The 19,944-nt window shown below is 43.6% G+C and overlaps 1 protein-coding gene across 1 annotated transcript in view; it reads right to left on the minus strand.

Moving 5' to 3' along the window:
- Positions 1–19,944, minus strand: part of VILL (villin like) — a 92,892-nt gene that overhangs the window by 45,758 nt on the left and 27,190 nt on the right. Inside the window, exon 2 of the mRNA XM_069729803.1 lies at positions 3,370–3,445. Coding sequence (XP_069585904.1) covers positions 3,370–3,432 — 63 coding nt within the window. The 5' untranslated portion in view covers positions 3,433–3,445. The remainder of the gene's footprint in view (positions 1–3,369; positions 3,446–19,944) is intronic.

A 19,944-nucleotide genomic window follows, 5' to 3' on the forward strand; every position in this document is an offset into this window, starting at 1 on the left:
AAACTGTGGTTTATATTTACCCATGTATGTGCGACATTTCGGTTCTTCAAACTTTGAGCCTTTCTCAAGCCATGAACATTCCGTAAAAGAATAGTATGGATCCTAAAGCTCATTATAGAGCAGCTCTCTAATGTCTATCCAAATGAATAAATAATTTATATACAGTACTGACCAAAAGTTTGGACACACCTTCTCATTTAAAGATTTTTCTGTATTTTCTTGACTGAAAATTGTAAATTCACACTGAAGGCATCAAAACTATGAATTAACACATGTGGAATTATATACTTAACAAAAAAGTGTGAAACAACTGAAAATATGTCTTATTTTCTAAGTTCTTCAAAGTATCCATCTTTTGCTTTGATGACTGCTTTGCACACTCTTGGCATTCTCTTGATGAGCTTCAAGAGGTAGTCACCGGGAATGGTTTTTACTTCACAGGTGTGCCCTGTCAGGTTTAATAAGTGGGATTTCTTGCCTTATAAATGGTGTTGGGACCATCAGTTGTGTTGAGCAGAAGTCTGGTGGATACACAGCTGATAGTTCTACTGAATAGACTGTTAGAATTTGTATTATGGCAACAAAAAAGCAGCTAAGTAAAGAAAAACGAGTGGCCATCACTACTCTAAGAAATGAAGGTCAGTCAGTCTGAAAAATTGGGAAAACTTTGAAAGTGTCCCCAAGGTCTCTGGCAAAAACCATCAAGCGCTACAAAGAAACTGGCTCACATGAGGACCGCCCCAGGAAATGAAGACCAAGAGTCACCTCTGCTTCTGAGGATAAGTTTATCCGAGTCACAAGCCTCAGAAATTGCAGGTTAACAGCAGCTCAGATTAGAGACCAGGTCAATGCCACACAGAGTTCTAGCAGCAGACACATCTCTACAACAACTGTTAAGAGGAGACTTTGTGCAGCAGGCCTTCAAGGTAAAATAGCTGCTAGGAAACCACTGCTAAGGACAGGCAACAAGCAGAAGGGACTTTTTGGGCTAAAGGACACAAGGAATGGACATTAGACCAGTGGAAATCTGTGCTTTGGTCTGATGAGTCCAAATTTGAGATCTTTGGTTCCAACCACCATCCCTTTGTGCGACGCAGAAAAGGTGAACGGATGGACTCTACATGCCTGGTTCCCACAGTGAAGCATGGAGGAGGAGGTGTGATGGTGTAGGGGTGCTTTGCTGGTGACACTGTTGGGGATTTATTCAAAACTGAAGGCATACTGAACCAGCATGGTACCACAGCATCTTGCAGCGGCATGCTATTCCATCCGGTTTGCGTTTAGTTGGAACATAATTTATTTTTCAACAGGACAATGACCCCAAACACACCTCCAGGCTGCGTAAGGGCTATCTGACCAAGAAGGAGAGTGATGGGGTGCTACGCCAGATGACCTGGCCTCCACAGTCACCAGACCTGAACCCAATCAAGATGGTCTGGGGTGAGCTGGACCGCAGAGTGAAGGCAAAGGGGCCAACAAGTGCTAAGCATCTCTGGGAACTCCTTCAAGATTGTTGGAAGACCATTCCCAGTGACTACTCCTTGAAGCTCATCAAGAAAATGCCAAGAGTATGCAAAACAGTCATCAAAGCAAAAGGTGGCTACCTTGAAGAACCTAGAATATAAGACATATTTTCAGTTGTTTCACACTTTTTTTGTTAAATATATATTTCCACAGGTGTTAATTCATATTTTTGATGCCTTCAGTGTGAATGTACAATTTTCATAGTCATGAAAATACAGAAAAATCTTTAAATGAGAAGGTGTGTCCAAACCTTTGGTCTGTACTGTACTTTCTTGCTGTGCTTGTGAAAATGAAACATTTTTTTTCATGGAAAATCTTTCTATCTACCATATCTATGTGTGAACCCTCAGAACTGAAATGTTGTCAGCCACCATGGGCTAATAAACCACACTTTTTTGCCATACTTTTTTGGTGTTTTGCCTCCATTGCTTATTTTTTGTCTGGATAGTTTGGTGCTTACCAGGGAGGCTCTGCATCCATATTGTCTTGGTGCTGCTCCTACTTTTCCTTTTATCTATCTATCTATCTATCTATCTATCTATCTATCTATCTATCTATAGGTAGAATGGGCAAATCTAGGCAGATGTAAGTCCTACTGAACTTGGGTGGCTCATGGAAAACATATTCTATGCCTCTTAAACCATAGTTGAAATTGACAAGGACTCTGCTACCCAAGAGCCTAGGTAGGTATTTAACACAGGGCAATCTTGGCAATTGCCAAGGAGCCCCATCCCCAAAAGGGGCCCCTGCTGTTATAATCCAGAAACTGCACTGATACCAGTCCTGCTTCAGTATAGTTTCTAAAGTTAAAAGTGTAAAAGGAGATTTGGTGACATCATGTGGAAAAGTCCTTCACCCTGCATAAGTACAGGGGAACTAAAGAGGAGGAGTGAGGCTAGCATGTTCTCTGTGCTGTGTGTGTGCATATAATGTGTGTGTGTCTATAACGTATCGTGTGCATCCACAGTTCAGAATATCAATTCTGCCGATGTGCATTCACCGGTATAAAAATATCTGAAATTCCCTAACGAATAAGCAACATGGTCATTCATTGTTGACTGGAAAGTTTATGCCAGAAGAAACAATCATCGGTCTCGTCGGAATATCACCCAGTGTTTAACAAGTATGTGCTGCCGAGACAATGATACTGCATGAGGACAAAACTATCATATTAGCGATCATTCTGACCCATCATTTTTGTTAGCCTATGTAAAAACGCAAGAAAAAAGCGCCAAACAACTTGAATATAATAAGCAGTAGACTATCAATCTGAAATCAGCTTATGTAAATGCACCCTAAATGTTTTCGTTTGATGGTGCAAACTGATTGTACTTGGAGCCTGACTTTTTATTTTTACCCAGGCCTTCAGTTTGCCTACTGTCACTCAAACTTGGAGCCAACCCTGCAGGACATATAAGTTTATAATTAGTGATGAGTGAGTGTGCTCGTTACTCGGGTTTTCTGAGCATGCTCGGGTGTTCTCCGAGTATCTTTGGCGTGCTTGCAGATTATGTTTGTGTCCCCGCAGCTGCATGATTTGTAGCTGCTAGACAGCCTGAATACATGTGGGGATTCCCTAACAAACAGGCAATCTCTGCATGTATTCAGATTGTCTAACAGCTGAAAATCATGCAGCTGCGGGGACCCAAACATAATCTACGAGCACGCCCAAGATACTCGGAGAACACGCGAGCATGCTCAGAAAACCCGAGTAACGAGCATACTCGCTCATCATTATTTATTAGCGCCTGAAGTCCAATTTGATTGCTACAAAATTGACTCATACCTCTGCTGAAATATATTCTTTTCTAATACTTAAAATTGTAAAGTAAGAAAGTTTCTTACCTCGATGGACCATATTTGTAATCCAGGTTTCCTACTAATGTTAGCAAGAGACTGCGTGCTCATTTTGACAGAGAAGCTGTAAGACAAGATTTGAGAAATGTTACAATGATACTTATTAATGGTACATACTTTATGTGCGTAGCTTTACAAGAAGAGAGACATTAAGATATACTGTGAAAGGTAAGAAAAACATAGCAATGTTCTCAAACCAAGGGCTCTATAGCTACATGTGCCTCTGTGGTCCTCTACAGGAGGCTCATACGTTTGTGCACTAGTGACAGTGCAGCACCCCAGGGTCCTGGTCATTGCAGTAATATCATTTTCCTCCAGGGGAGAGTGGTGTTATGTTTGGAGGCAAAGAAGGATAACTGCATCCAGGTACCACAAACATGCAACACATTTCACACTCTAGGCCAACAGGGGGAGCCTTGCTCCTATTTATTAGGTCACTTCCCACACTTAGGTAAAACTGGTTGCCTGTAGGGAAAGTTAGTTAGTTGCTGGCTGAGCTCCGCTCAGTTAGTTGGTCCCTGGCAGTGGTGGGATCCTGTCAGAAAGCAGAGGAGAAGGATACAGAGCTGTGCATGCCCTCAGAGCTGCAGTTCTTAGAAAGAGACATCAAAGGCAGGACTGTATTGCAGGAGGCGTGCAACGAAATCATAGCAAAGGAGTGGATATCAGAAGGGGACCAGCCCTACACAGGCTGCCTACTTCTGAAGCACAGAATCCTGGTAGCCGGAACACCGAGGGAGTAACGACCTTTATGCCTTGCTCCAGAGACCGGCAGGACAGCTAATTTCACGTTACCTGTCCGCCCCACACCCAGGAGGCACGGTGGCATCCCTTAGAGGCTGGGGCTTGATAGAGTCCCTATAAACTGCCGCAAGCCACCAGTCATATGGGTTTCTCCTATCCTATCCGGGGGACAGAGAGAGAGACATAACATCTACAATAGTTGTGAGGACCTTATGAGAAGCTTAGCAGTAAGGGACTACAACACTGCGGCGCAAAGGAAGGCTACTGATTTCCACCTGGACAAGGGGACTCTGGATTTGCCTCCAAACCAGCCGGACTCTGACTGCCCTGTGATCTGGTGCTCTGGACTGTGGATGCTAAAGTCTTAAGTAAAGGTAAAGAGACTGCAACCTTGTGTCCTTGTTCTTCTCTGCGCCTCTCACCATCCACCATCTACACACCGGGAAGCCCTGGGGACATACTTCACCTGTGGGAAGGTATACCATCTAGCTGCCATAACATCACCCCAGTGGATTCCTTAAAGCAGCGTCGGTCACCCTGACCGAATGCCACAGGTGTCATCACAAGCATAAACTCTATCCCTTTAAAGACCTTTCCCTTTTACACGGACGTCCCAGGGCCACGGACCGGATCAGCCACCGTGACATCCCCCAGTGAACCGAAGGACCCGGTACCGAGTACCCCATGGCCCCATGGGGGTGCTCCAACCACTAAACGGTCATAGGATTATCAGAACTTGGTAGTAGAGTAAACCAAAATAATTCCCAGTTACTCTTTAGAAAAATGCAGGGGTATAACTATAGAGGGATCAAGGTTACAGCTACACCAAGACCCAAACGATCACTAATACTATTAAAGACCTGTCATATTTGGGGGTCCTATTGGAGATTTTGCTTTGGGACCCTTAAGTTTAAGTTACGCCACTGGAAACCTATCTGGGGTACAGTCTCATGAGGCAGTAAAGATGTGGCAGAGAGCAGTTAAAGCACTGTAAACCTCCTAATACCTGTGACATCACCAGTGCCTCTGCAATTTTGTAGGCACCTGCGACATAATCACTGGTATCTCTGCAATTTTGTAGGCACCTGCGACATCATCACTGGTGTCTCTGCAATTTTGTAGGCACCTGCGACATCATCACTGGTGTCTCTGCAATTTTGTAGACACCTGCGTCATCATCACTGGTGCCTTTGCAATTTTGTAGGCACCAGCGACATCATCACTGGTGTCTCTGCAATTTTGTAGACACCTACATCATCACTGCTGCCTTTGCAATTTTGTAGACACCTGCGTCATCATCACTGGTGCCTCTGCAATTTTGTAGGCACCTGCAACATCATCACTGGTGCCTCTGCAATTTTGTAAGCACCTGCAACATCATCACTGGTGCCTTTGCAAATTTATAGGCACCTGCAACATAATCACTGTTGCCTCTGCAATTATGTAGGCACTTTCAACATCATGCATGCATTGTGCAGCAGCAATGACATTAGAGGACGGACCTACTAATCAAAAAATGTATCGGGGAAGACATAAATGGTACAAGAATCACAGTGCTCTGGTCCGGTGGCCACAGACTACCAACATGGTCGCTTTACCAGGGTCCTGCAAATATTTTTGCTCAATCCTAGGCAGTGCTATTAAATCACATTTGTAAACCTGCATGTAGATACATAGTTTTTTTTACCACAATGTCGCTATGATTGTAGTTTTCACTGTCAATGCGGTAAGATGTGATCCCGTTTAAGAAATGGTAAGTCTTACTACTATTACAGCTGACATAGCAGCAGTGCCATGTAATATGAGGTGCAGTGTACGGAGATCCTTGTTTGAATATAGTCAAATAAGCAGAGCAGAAGTAATGAAGGTGGGTTACTAAAAGGGCTCCCTGGGATATTAACATTATGTGCGTTTGATGTAGCACATGGGTCAGCGATGTGATTATGGTGATTGGGTTGCACTGGGTTTTCTTAGGCCGACAAAGGAGATGATCCATCCAAGCAGAACATTTGCATGCCTACTTGTATTGGCATCTTTTCAATAAAGTTAATAAGCTAAAATAGAACCTAGTGGTAAGTGACTCCAAAGTTTTTTCCACATGCGGTTATCTTCTGCTGGAACTTTTGGTACCTGTTGTATTTGGGGCTCAATGTGTCACAGCCACTGGTATCCTACTATGTCAGTGCAACCCTGATTGGTCATGCCATGGATCTGCAATTGAGAAGCTTTAAGCACTTTTTCATACTGACAGCAGATAATGTTACAATATCATATTTTACCATTTTGTGTGAAAAGGTGTCAAACAATAGACATTAATCCATGTGGGAAGAAATCAAATCATGCATGATGGTGCCTGTGTGTAACTTTGCACTTGTCTACCTTACAATTTGCAGACATGACTGACCCATAAGTTACTGCAATACATTTGTCTGAATACCGTATACCCTATGGCCTAATTGAAGAGTCCAGAAAGAAACAGATAATTTTTCATCCGTATGGTATCCACATGTCTGTTTTCTTACATCGGTTTGGTATCTGTTTTTATATACCAAGAACTGAACAAGTATACAAACCCAAATACAGCTCTGGTGTCTTTTTATCATTTCAGAGAGCCTCACAGTGCCTAACCCCATTATTTACCATAGATGCTATTAAATATAGTATACAGGGGGCTAAGAAAAGAATTTCAGTATTGCTGCAGACACTGCCCAGTGAGGTCTGCTTACAGGGGTTCTCTATGTGATAAAAATGGCCGCTGTGACATATTTCAAACTGCAACCTCATCTGTTTGGTTACTACCTGATGAAACACAGCTCAATACATTGTTTCAACTGTCAGAGGAGCAGCATCATGTCATTCAGCCATAGAGCAGGGCTGTAGAAAGAGAAAAAACCTGTCCTTAGCTGAGTGAGCAGAAAGGGTTATAATTTTCCTGTTTTAGTCCTCCTCCATGCTCAGTCTCCATGCCATATTGTAAACTTGTAAGGCTGACTGAGAGAATACAGATTTACAAATGAGCGCAGAGTAAGGCCGGTGTCACACTTGTGAGTGCAATGCGAGTCTCTCACATCAATTCCCGGCACTGCCGCCGGCACTCGGGACTGGAGTGTGCGGCTGCATGTATTTGTACGCAGCTGCACGCTCCGGTCCCGAGTGCCGGTGGCAGTGCCGGGTATTGATGTGAGAGACTCGCGCAAGTTTCTCGCATCACACTCGCAAGTGTGACTCCGGCCTAAGACTGAGGCTGGAGAAAAATATCTTGTTCTGCAGGACATTATAATGTCTTACAGTAGCATGTTTATCACATTCTCAGTGAACTGCATTTTGGCCAAGTTCAGATGGATGTATTTCACCATCTGTATAGAGACCAGTGCCTGGACTGATCGCAGGTCTCCCAACCAGAACGTACAGTCTAATATGGAATCAAAGGCCGTACGTTGGGTCAAGAGATCAGCCATTATTCAGGTTATTGTCGTTCATAAATGAGCCATGAAATATGATCATCTGATCCTAGTCTTACGGTAAGTGCAAAGTCACGGGGATCAGTAATGCCAGTGGGCACTATATATGGTGGCTCATAGATAACATCCCACCCACTGCACTATATAGAGTTCTGGAGCTGTAGGGACGAATTCTCAATTCTGTAGGCTTCAGAGATTACCTCTCCCAGAACTCCTCGCTGTCTCCGTGTCTATTCATATCTTGCAATGGTGGATTACATTCATTGAAGTTTCTGCTTTATACCAGGCCATAAAGTGCATACCATGACTATCTGATACATACATGACCCAATGGAAAGAGTCACACATGGACGGCCCAATGTGCCTTTACAGCAGCCACAATATGGGGGTCAGGGACCCAGTTCTAGAAACAGGAGCAGGTTCTATAGATGGGATCTGCATTTGTCAGACAGTTATGGCATTTTTTATGGACCTAATAAATGACTAAGTTGGGAATTAAACCTTAATGGAAAGTAAAAGGTTAATACTTGGCAATCTCTTCGCTAACTAGATGCTTTGGCAGAAAGTCAATATTGTACATGGCTGTATACATTGTACTGTTTGTTGCGTGGCAGGTGGCACAATGCCTGCATTCACTGGTTCAGGAGTCGCAGACTGGTGCATAAAAGCCCGAGCTGTTTATAGTATATCAGAGACCAATAATTCACAATGCAAACAGCCATTCTAGTAAAGAGCAACACTATCCACATCAGTCACATTTCACTCTTTGTATCTGACTTCTTGACTGCCAACCCTTCCAGATGATGTATTTCGCATAAAAATTCACTGAGGCTGTTTTCACACTGTGCTATTTTTTTGTTGTTGCATGTTTCATGAGTTTTAAAGTGTTAATGTTAGTGTTAAAGCCTATAGTGAAATTATAAAATAATTGTCAAAAGTAGAAAAAATAGATGTGGCACTCACCCAAGTTAGCTGCAAATCAATGTCCTTTATTCATCATAACAACGAAACAGACATGGTAAGGAGAGGCGGCTGGTTGAGGGTAGCGGTGCGGGGAGTGAGAGGAGGACCGTTTCAGGACCCGTGGAAGCGCACAAGCGCGGTCCTCCTCACACTCACCGCACCGCTACCCTCAACCAGCCGCCTCTCCTTACCATGTCTGTTTCGTTGTTATGATGAATAAAGGACATTGATTTGCAGCTAACTTGGGTGAGTGCCACATCTATTTTTTCTACTTTTGACAATTGTTTATTACTTTTTTGTGGAGCACCACCCGTACGCTGCTGGTCTCATACATGCTATACGAGTCTTAACAAGGATCCAACGTCTATTATTGAACCGTCTGTTGCGAGATCGCCTAGTGCCGTTCATATTCCTCACTTTGTTTACGAAATTATAAAATATACAACACACAAATTGTTTTGGTTTGTTTCATTTTTTGGCTCGGTTATATATTTTTTTCAAAATAAAGCCTGCCCTGGGTTTGATAGCATTTCTGGCATTTTTCTCATAGGCAAGAAAAACACCAGAAAACAAAAAATGTGTATGTTAACAAATGTGTCAAAATACAAATTACCACCAAATATGCTTTAAAAAACAACAGCATTGAAATCCATGGTGTTTTAACAAACATTTCATAACAGTAAATAAAAGGTGTGTATGAGGCTTTAGGCCAAATTCATATCGCTTTAAAACTACCTCCATATTACAAACACAATACCCAGATGCACAGCAATTCTACTGAGCTGATTTAAATGGGTTGTCCCATGACCAACACCAATCACCTATTCATAGGACTTGTGATAAATGCTTGTGGCAGATCACTTGGACCTTCAGAAATCATGAGGGTCCCAAAATTCCCTATATGAATAGAATGGTATTGTACTTGTGCCACCAGAGCTCCATTAATTAATTAATTGACGAATTAATTAATTAATTCATTCATTTATTCATTCACTGTGGGAGAAGTGGTCACACATGTAAACTACCACTTCCAAAAATGAACAGATTGGAGCTCATGCAAAAGTACTGTTCCATTCGTACAAGTGATGTTAAAAAACCCATTCTTGTGAATGATGGGTGCCAGCGATCATACATTTATCAGATGCCCTGTAGATAAAGGACAACCCCTTTTATTTGGGGGGAGGGTGGTCTGGATCTTATATTATTACCAAGTTATCTTTCTTATTGGTGGTCGAACTAATAAAGCAATTTGCTTTACCTATCATGTTGTTTTGATTATTAGTTTGGCTCTTGCTCCCACACGACACATCCATCGTGTGGGCATGTTTGCAGTTCCACGACTACATCTCCCTGCTACGGCCATGGATCATTTTTTCCCTCCTTTCCTGGTGGTGCTCCACTAGTTTGCTTCAGTGGACGCGTTAATTAGGACAGCCCCATCTACACAAAACGCCCTAGCCCAGAGATCTTGTGGCTGACTTCTAATCTTGCTCCCATCAGGGCAGTGCAATTGCTGTTGAAAGGCTAGATAGTCATGACATCTGTTGTGAATTCTGTGGCTGAGTTCACTTCTGTGGTCACAAGTGGTATTGCAGTCTCTGGGCTTCCTCCCTCAGGTGTTTTGGTGAGCTCGTTGGCTGCCTTGCTATTTAGCTCCACCTGAGTCTGTCTTCCTTGCTCCTTGTCAATGTTCCAGTGTTGGATCTGAGCTACTGCATCTTTCCTTGGGCCTGCTGCTCTGCTAGATAAGTGCTTCTAGTTTGTTTTCTGTTTTTTTCTGTCCAGCTTGCTATTGTCTTTTGCTGGAAGCTCTGAGAAGCAGAGGGGTGCACCGCCGTGCTGTTAGTTCGGCACGGTGGGTCTTTTTGCCCCTTTGCGTGGTTTTCGTTTTAGGGTTTTTTGTAGACTGCATAGTTCTCTTTGCTATCCTCGCTCTGTCTAGAATATCGGGCCTCACTTTGCTGAATCTATTTCATTCCTACGTTTGTCTTTTCATCTTGCTAACAGTCATTATATGTGGGGGGGCTGCCTATTCCTTTGGGGTATTTCTCTGAGGTAAGTCAGGCTTGTATTTCTATCTTCAGGCTAGTCAGCTCCTCAGGCAGTGCCGAGTTGCATAGGTAGTTGTTAGGCGCAATCCACTGCTGCTTATAGTTGTGTGAGGATAGATCAGGTACTGCAGTCTACAGAGATTCCACGTCTCAGAGCTCGTCCTATTGTTTTTGGTAATTGCCAGATCTCTGTATGTGCTCTGATTACTGCACGCTGTGTTGCCTGATTGCCAGCCATAACAGTACAAGGAGCCACACCAATGATTCCCAATAGAGGGAAAAAAGAAATCCTGACATCATTTTTTTTTCTTAGCTCTGTCTTCAGTCTTTTTTTCCCCCTAGACATTAGAGTGCTTCAGGACACAGCTGTGGACATGGATATTCAGGCTCTGTGCTCCTCAATGGATAATCTCGTTGTAAATGTACAAAAGATTCAAGATACTATTGATCAGAAATCGATGCTAGAACCAAGAATTCCGATTCCTGATTTGTTTTTTGGTGACAGAACTAAGTTCCTGAGCTTCAGAAATAATTGTAAGCTATTTTTGGCCTTGAAACCTCATTCTTCTGGTAATCCTATTCAACAGGTTTTGATTATTATTTCTTTTTTGCGCGGCGACCCACAGGACTGGGCGTTTTCTCTTGCACCAGGAGATTCTGCATTGAGTAATGTTGATGCATTTTTCCTGGCGCTCGGATTGCTTTACGATGAGCCTAATTCAGTGGATCAGGCTGAGAAAAATCTGCTGGCTTTATGCCAGGGTCAGGATGATGTAGAAGTATATTGTCAGAAATTTAGGAAATGGTCAGTACTCACTCTGTGGAATGAATCTGCACTAGCGGCTTTGTTCAGAAAGGGTCTCTCTGAAGCTCTTAAGGATGTAATGGTGGGATTTCCTATGCCTGCTGGTTTGAATGAGTCTATGTCCTTGGCCATTCAGATCGGTCGTCGCTTGCGCGAGCGTAAATCTGTGCACCATCTGGCGGTACTGCCTGAGAGTAAACCTGAGCCTATGCAGTGCGACAGGACTATGACTAAAGTAGAACGGCAAGAACACAGACGTCTGAACAGACTGTGTTTCTATTGTGGTGATTCTACTCATGCTATTTCTAATTGTCCTAAACGCACTAGGCGGTTCGATAGCTCTGCCGTTATTGGTACTGTACAGTCCAAATTCCTTTTGTCCATTACCTTAATGTGCTCTTTGTCATCGTATTCTGTCATGGCGTTTGTGGATTCAGGCGCTGCCCTGAATCTGATGGATTTGGATTATGCTAAACGTTGTGGATTTTTCTTGGAGCCTTTGCGGTGTCCTATTCCGTTGAGAGGAATTGATGCTACACCTTTGGCCAAGAATAAGCCTCAGTACTGGGCCCAGCTGACCATGTGCATGGCTCCTGCACATCAGGAAGTTATTCGCTTTCTGGTACTGCATAATTTGCATGATGTGGTCGTGTTGGGGTTGCCATGGCTACAAACCCATAATCCAGTATTGGATTGGAACTCTATGTCGGTAACCAGCTGGGGTTGTCAGGGAGTACATGGTGATGTTCCATTTTTGTCTATTTCGTCATCCATTCCTTCTGACATCCCAGAGTTCTTGTCGGACTTTCAGGATGTATTTGAAGAGTCCAAGTCTGATGCCCTACCTCCGCATAGGAATTGTGATTGTGCTATCGATTTGATTCCTGGTAGTAAATTCCCTAAGGGTCGTTTATTTAATTTGTCCGTACCTGAACACACCGCTATGCGCAGTTATGTGAAGGAGTCCCTGGAGAAGGGACATATTCGCCCATCGTCGTCACCATTGGGAGCAGGGTTCTTTTTTGTAGCCAAGAAGGATGGTTCGCTAAGACCGTGTATTGATTACCGCCTTCTTAATAAGATCACTGTTAAGTTTCAGTATCCCTTGCCATTGATTTCTGACTTGTTTGCTCGGATTAAGGGGGCTAGTTGGTTTACTAAGATTGATCTTCGTGGTGCGTATAATCTGGTGAGAATCAGGCAGGGAGATGAATGGAAAACGGCATTTAATACGCCCGAGGGTCATTTTGAGTATCTGGTGATGCCGTTCGGACTTGCCAATGCTCCATCTGTTTTTCAGTCTTTTATGCATGACATTTTCCGTGAGTATCTGGATAAATTCTTGATTGTTTACTTGGATGACATTTTGATCTTCTCAGATGATTGGGAGTCTCATGTGAAGCAAGTCAGAATGGTTTTCCAGGTACTGCGTGCTAATTCCTTGTTCGTGAAGGGATCAAAGTGTCTCTTCGGTGTGCAGAAAGTTTCATTTTTGGGGTTCATCTTTTCCCCTTCTACTATCGAGATGGATCCGGTTAAGGTTCAGGCCATCCAGGATTGGACTCAGCCGACATCTCTAAAAAGTCTGCAGAAATTCCTGGGCTTTGCTAATTTTTATCGTCGCTTCATCTGTAATTTTTCTAGCATTGCCAGACCATTGACCGATTTGACCAAGAAGGGTGCTGATTTGGTTAATTGGTCTTCTGCTGCCGTGGAAGCTTTTCAGGAGTTGAAGCGTCGTTTTTGCTGTGCCCCTGTGTTGTGTCAACCTGATGTTTCTCTTCCGTTCCAGGTCGAGGTTGATGCTTCTGAGATTGGTGCAGGGGCGGTTTTGTCACAGAGAGGTTCTGGTTGCTCAGTGTTCAAACCATGTGCTTTCTTTTCCAGGAAATTTTCTGCTGCTGAGCGTAATTATGATGTGGGCAACCGAGAGTTGCTGGCCATGAAGTGGGCATTCGAGGAGTGGCGTCATTGGCTTGAGGGTGCTAAGCATCGCGTGGTGGTATTGACTGATCATAAGAACTTGACTTATCTCGAGTCTGCCAAGCGCTTGAATCCTAGACAGGCCCGTTGGTCGTTATTTTTTGCTCGTTTTGATTTTGTGATTTCATACCTTCCGGGCTCTAAAAATGTGAAGGCGGATGCTCTGTCTAGGAGTTTTGTGCCCGACTCTCCGGGGTTATCTGAGCCGGCGAGTATCCTCAAGGAAGGAGTCATTGTGTCTGCCATCTCCCCTGATTTGCGGAGAGTGTTGCAGAAATTTCAGGCTAATAAACCTGATCGTTGTCCGGCCGAGAAACTGTTCGTCCCTGATAGGTGGACTAGTAAAGTTATCTCTGAACTTCATTGTTCGGTGCTGGCCGGTCATCCAGGAATCTTTGGTACCAGGGAGTTGGTTGCTAGATCCTTCTGGTGGCCATCTCTGTCACGGGATGTGCGTGCTTTTGTGCAGTCCTGTGGAATTTGTGCTAGGGCTAAGCCCTGCTGTTCACGTGCCAGTGGGTTGCTTTTGCCCTTGCCGGTCCCGAAGAGGCCTTGGACACATATTTCGATGGATTTCATTTCTGACCTTCCCGTTTCTCAAAAAATGTCGGTCATTTGGGTGGTCTGTGATCGCTTTTCTAAAATGGTCCATCTGGTGCCCTTGGTTAAATTGCCTTCCTCCTCTGATTTGGTGCCTTTGTTCTTCCAGCATGTGGTTCGTTTACATGGCATTCCTGAGAATATTGTTTCTGACAGAGGTTCCCAGTTTGTCTCGAGGTTCTGGCGAGCCTTTTGTGGTAGGATGGGCATTGACCTATCTTTCTCCTCGGCCTTCCATCCTCAGACTAATGGCCAGACCGAACGAACCAATCAGACCTTGGAAACATATCTGAGATGTTTTGTTTCCGCTGACCAGGATGATTGGGTGTCATTTTTGCCGTTGGCTGAGTTCGCCCTTAATAATCGGGCCAGCTCGGCTACCTTGGTCTCTCCATTTTTCTGCAATTCTGGGTTCCATCCTCGTTTCTCTTCAGGACAGGTTGAGTCTTCGGACTGTCCTGGTGTGGATTCTGTGGTGGACAGGTTGCAGCAGATCTGGACTCAGGTAGTGGACAATTTGACCTTGTCCCAGGAGAAGGCTCAGCTTTTCGCTAATCGCAGACGCCGTGTGGGACCCCGACTTCGTGTTGGGGATTTGGTTTGGTTATCTTCTCGTCATATTCCTATGAAGGTTTCCTCTCCTAAATTTAAACCTCGTTTTATTGGTCCGTATAGGATTTCTGAGATTCTCAATCCGGTGTCTTTTCGTCTGACCCTCCCAGACTCCTTTTCCATACATAATGTATTCCATAGGTCGTTGTTGAGGAGATACGTGGCACCTATGGTTCCATCTGTGGAGCCTCCTGCCCCTGTTTTGGTGGAGGGGGAATTGGAGTATATTGTGGAGAAGATTTTGGATTCTCGTGTCTCTAGACGGAAACTCCAGTATCTGGTCAAATGGAAGGGTTATGCTCAGGAAGATAATTCCTGGGTTTTTGCCTCTGATGTCCATGCCCCAGATCTTGTTCGTGCCTTTCATGTGGCTCATCCTGGTCGGCCTGGGGGTTCTGGTGAGGGTTCGGTGACCCCTCCTCAAGGGGGGGGTACTGTTGTGAATTCTGTGGCTGAGTTCACTTCTGTGGTCACAAGTGGTATTGCAGTCTCTGGGCTTCCTCCCTCAGGTGTTTTGGTGAGCTCGTTGGCTGCCTTGCTATTTAGCTCCACCTGAGTCTGTCTTCCTTGCTCCTTGTCAATGTTCCAGTGTTGGATCTGAGCTACTGCATCTTTCCTTGGGCCTGCTGCTCTGCTAGATAAGTGCTTCTAGTTTGTTTTCTGTTTTTTTCTGTCCAGCTTGCTATTGTCTTTTGCTGGAAGCTCTGAGAAGCAGAGGGGTGCACCGCCGTGCTGTTAGTTCGGCACGGTGGGTCTTTTTGCCCCTTTGCGTGGTTTTCGTTTTAGGGTTTTTTGTAGACTGCATAGTTCTCTTTGCTATCCTCGCTCTGTCTAGAATATCGGGCCTCACTTTGCTGAATCTATTTCATTCCTACGTTTGTCTTTTCATCTTGCTAACAGTCATTATATGTGGGGGGGCTGCCTATTCCTTTGGGGTATTTCTCTAAGGTAAGTCAGGCTTGTATTTCTATCTTCAGGCTAGTCAGCTCCTCAGGCAGTGCCGAGTTGCATAGGTAGTTGTTAGGCGCAATCCACTGCTGCTTATAGTTGTGTGAGGATAGATCAGGTACTGCAGTCTACAGAGATTCCACGTCTCAGAGCTCGTCCTATTGTTTTTGGTAATTGCCAGATCTCTGTATGTGCGCTGATTACTGCACGCTGTGTTGCCTGATTGGTTAGTCTACACCACAAAAGAGCATGAAGTTTGTGAAAACTAATTATTTTTTTCAAAGAGAAAACACTTCAAATTCCGTTTTTAATTTTTCTTAAACTTAAGACAAATATTGTCAATCTTGAAATGCTCATGTATTTGAGACTTGTCAGGCATAAATTGAAAATTGAAAATTGTAACCCTTGCTCATTCATAGCAGAACAAACTAGTGAAAGCAGGAGCTGGCCGCAATCTTCTAGATAAACTGGATTATAAAGACTGTGAATAATAAAAGCTACTGTATGTGTTAGAGCAGAACGCACCTTCGCTCTGTCAGCACCATTACAGTCTATGGCCTCGTTGGCGCATAAGCCCAAATCCCGTTTTGCAGGGTGATACGGACCCCTGCCCCGATGAGACCCACAAACGTGAAGATAAGCGCAATGTGAAAGCACCCCAATGCATTACACGTTTTTTTCTTTCATGTTTTCCCATATACACCTCTTTAAGTGTTAAATAACGTATGTAATTAATGACTACAAAAAAAATGCCACCAACAAACACTTATAAAAGAAAATGTATAAAATTAATGTCGTTACAAGCCACTGAAATTTTTGATGAAGTTTTTTTAAGATAAAGGCAGAAATAGATCAAACAGAAAGGAGAAGTATATGCCTTTCTGTGAAGTTTTCCAAAAACGCTGTGTGTGAACCCACCGTAGGGGCTCACGAAAATAGACAAATAATGCCATTTCCCATCAGACGCACTATACACCACGCTTTTCTTCAAGAAACAGTTCTGCTTGAAACAAACTAAATTTATTGTTTCATACTCTTATTCTGAAATACACATTTTTTTTACATTACCTGTAATTTTGTGCATGACTTTCTTCTTTTGAAATAGGTCTTCATAAATTGGTTGAAACTTATTTTCCAGAACCCCAAAAGTATATTTATAGGAGGGCAGCAAACCCCTGGACATTATTCCTCCGGGCACATAGTCAGACTTTGGGTAGGTTCATGCAAGTGCATTAAATATTCAGACAATTACCCACATTGATTATTCAGTTTTTACCATATTTTGGTGGAAATTTCTGAGGTTAATGGGCTCCAAATGAATTAAAACAACAATTTTTACACAATGAAATGTGTCTGTAAATCACTGAAAATGAAAACTTATAATTTCTCTGGAAAATTCAGACTAATAAAAATTATTTCGATGTTCAATATTTACTGTCATCATTTTCTATTATCTTTTTTTAAACTATTATGGAAATAGTAAAGCAATGAAAGTACTTTATTACTAATCCTTCTTAACTATATAGCAACTAGTTGAGCATATGATTCTCCTTCACAGCATTCCTCAGGCCTAAAGTAAAAAGTGTCTTTTTTATAGGCACAACCCTTCGTTTATAAACTCAGTCCCTCCTTTGTACCTCCTGTTAGACATATTGGTTCCTATGGTGCTAATAATGACCACTACATATACAAACAGCCTCTTCACAAAGGAAGAGAACAAGGTCTTTAGTGCCACATATTGAATGTAGCAATCCTAGGTCATCATCCTTGCCACATGACTTACAGTATGTAGCCAAATCAGAATCTCCATTTGTAAACTGCTGTTTCAGGGTTCTTATCCATCATCAATGCAAAGTAGTAGACTCCTTGGCTGGGTGAGTGGCCTTTAACAGGAGTTTAGGTTTCGCTAGAAGCCCTGATCTCTTCCTGTATTAAGAGGTTATTTGCATATTTTATTTCCTAGTTTATTACTCATAAATCTCCCCACAACACTTGGTGGTCTCATTAACGAGAAACAACATGTCCATTGCAGTGACCAATATAGCCTACATGTCTCCTTTTTCACCTGACCCTTTTACAACCTCCCCTTGCAGTCAGTTATTGTAAGGCAATCCTGCTCAACCAGCCATAGACATGTAGTAGTTTTCGCTGACAAAGTTCATCCTGTCCTACCATAATCGTGCATGAATCAGTAATCCATGTTTTTTTCAGTGTGAAGATGGGAAAAGACATCGTCAGACCTCTCTGCGAGAGGCTCATCCTCAGCAAGCACAAAACAGATGAGAAGGATGAAATTCAACACACCTGATCTCTTTCCAACAACATCTGTAGTGAAGGGTGGATTGGGAGACCCAAATATTCACTAGATTGTATGACAATTGCACCAAAAAGTTTTTTCTTATCTGTAGCCATCACTCCGCATTTAATTTTCTTCTTGATGTTGACGGTGCATGTTAATGAAAGTATCTTATATTTTCAAAGGGAAAAGGTCACCTTGAAAAACACTATTTACCTTCAGATATAGGCTAATCTGCAGATAAATAGAAAAAAAATTGCTTCCTGTCCGGTTTACTGAAAGTGCGGCTACAGGGAGAAAATAAACTTTCTTCCTCCTTGGAGCCGCTGGTTTTCAGTCCTGGGGGATTGCATGAGAGGCTACAGTCACCGCTCACCACATTGTGAACAGCGGCTGTAAGCATGCCCCGATACATTGTTTGATCGCTAGCTCTGCAGGGCAAATATGCATGGTGAACCGTTAATCATAGTGCCAGGGCGTGCCTACAGCTGCCGAGCGGTAACTGCAGCCTCTCCATGGACCCTATATGACTAAAAACCAGGCAGCACTGTTATGTTTGCTAATGACAGGTGTTATGAAGGCAATCCAGAAACACAGTGTGCATAGCGATCAGAGCGCACACAGTGATCTGACAAATACCCAAAAATACAAGAACGAGCTCTGAGACGTGGAAACTCTGTAGACTGCACACCTGATCCTATCCTAAACACAACTAAAAGCGGCTGTGGATTGCGCCTAACAACTACCTAGGCAACTCGGCACAGCCTAAGAAACTAGCTAGCCTGAAGATAGAAAAATAGGCCTGACTTGCCCCAGAGAAATTCCCCAAAGGAAAAGGCAGCCCCCCACATATAATGACTGTGAGTAAGATGAAAAGACAAAACGTAGGGATGAAATAGATTCAGCAAAGTGGGGCCCGATATTCTAGGACAGAGCGAGGACAGTAAAGCGAACTTTGCAGTCTACAAAAAACCCTAAAGCAAAACCACGCAAAGGGGGCAAAAAAAAACCACCGTGCCGAACTAACGGCACGGCGGTACACCCTTTGCGTCTCAGAGCTTCCAGCAAAACAAAAGACAAGCTGGACAGAAAAAAAGCAACAAAAAAGCAAAAAGCACTTAGCTATACAGAGCAGCAGGTCACAGGAACAATAAGGAGAAGCTCAGATCCAACACTGAAACATTGACAAGGAGCAAGGATAGCAGCATCAGGCGGAGTTAAGTAATGAAGCAGTTAACGAGCTCACCAGAACACCTGAGGAAGGAAGCTCAGAAGCTGCAGTACCACTTGTGACCACAGGAGTAAATTCAGCCACAGAATTCACAACAGTACCTCCCCCTTGAGGAGGGGTCACCGAACCCTCACCAGAGCCCCCAGGCCGACCAGGATGAGCCGCATGAAAGGCACGAACAAGATCGGAAGCATGAACATCAGAGGCAAAAACCCAGGAATTATCTTCCTGAGCATAACCCTTCCATTTAACCAGATACTGGAGTTTCCGTCTAGAAGCACGAGAATCCAAAATCTTCTCCACAATATACTCCAATTCCCCCTCCACCAAAACCGGGGCAGGAGGCTCAACAGATGGAACCATAGGTGCCACGTATCTCCGCAACAACGACCTATGGAATACATTATGTATGGAAAAGGAGTCTGGGAGGGTCAAACGAAAAGACACAGGATTGAGAACCTCAGAAATCCTATACGGACCAATAAAACGAGGTTTAAATTTAGGAGAGGAAACCTTCATAGGAATATGACGAGAAGATAACCAAACCAGATCCCCAACACAAAGTCGGGGACCCACACGGCGTCTGCGATTAGCGAAAAGTTGAGCTTTCTCCTGGGACAAGATCAAATTGTCCACTACCTGAGTCCAGATCTGCTGCAACCTATCCACCACAGAATCCACACCAGGACAGTCCGAAGACTCAACCTGTCCTGAAGAGAAACGAGGATGGAACCCAGAATTGCAAAAAAATGGAGAAACCAAGGTAGCCGAGCTGGCCCGATTATTAAGGGCGAACTCAGCCAACGGCAAAAAGGACACCCAATCATCCTGGTCTGCAGAAACAAAACATCTCAGATATGTTTCCAAGG

Source organism: Ranitomeya imitator, chromosome 6 (genome assembly GCF_032444005.1).
Source record: "Ranitomeya imitator isolate aRanImi1 chromosome 6, aRanImi1.pri, whole genome shotgun sequence".
Taxonomy (NCBI): domain Eukaryota; kingdom Metazoa; phylum Chordata; class Amphibia; order Anura; family Dendrobatidae; genus Ranitomeya; species Ranitomeya imitator.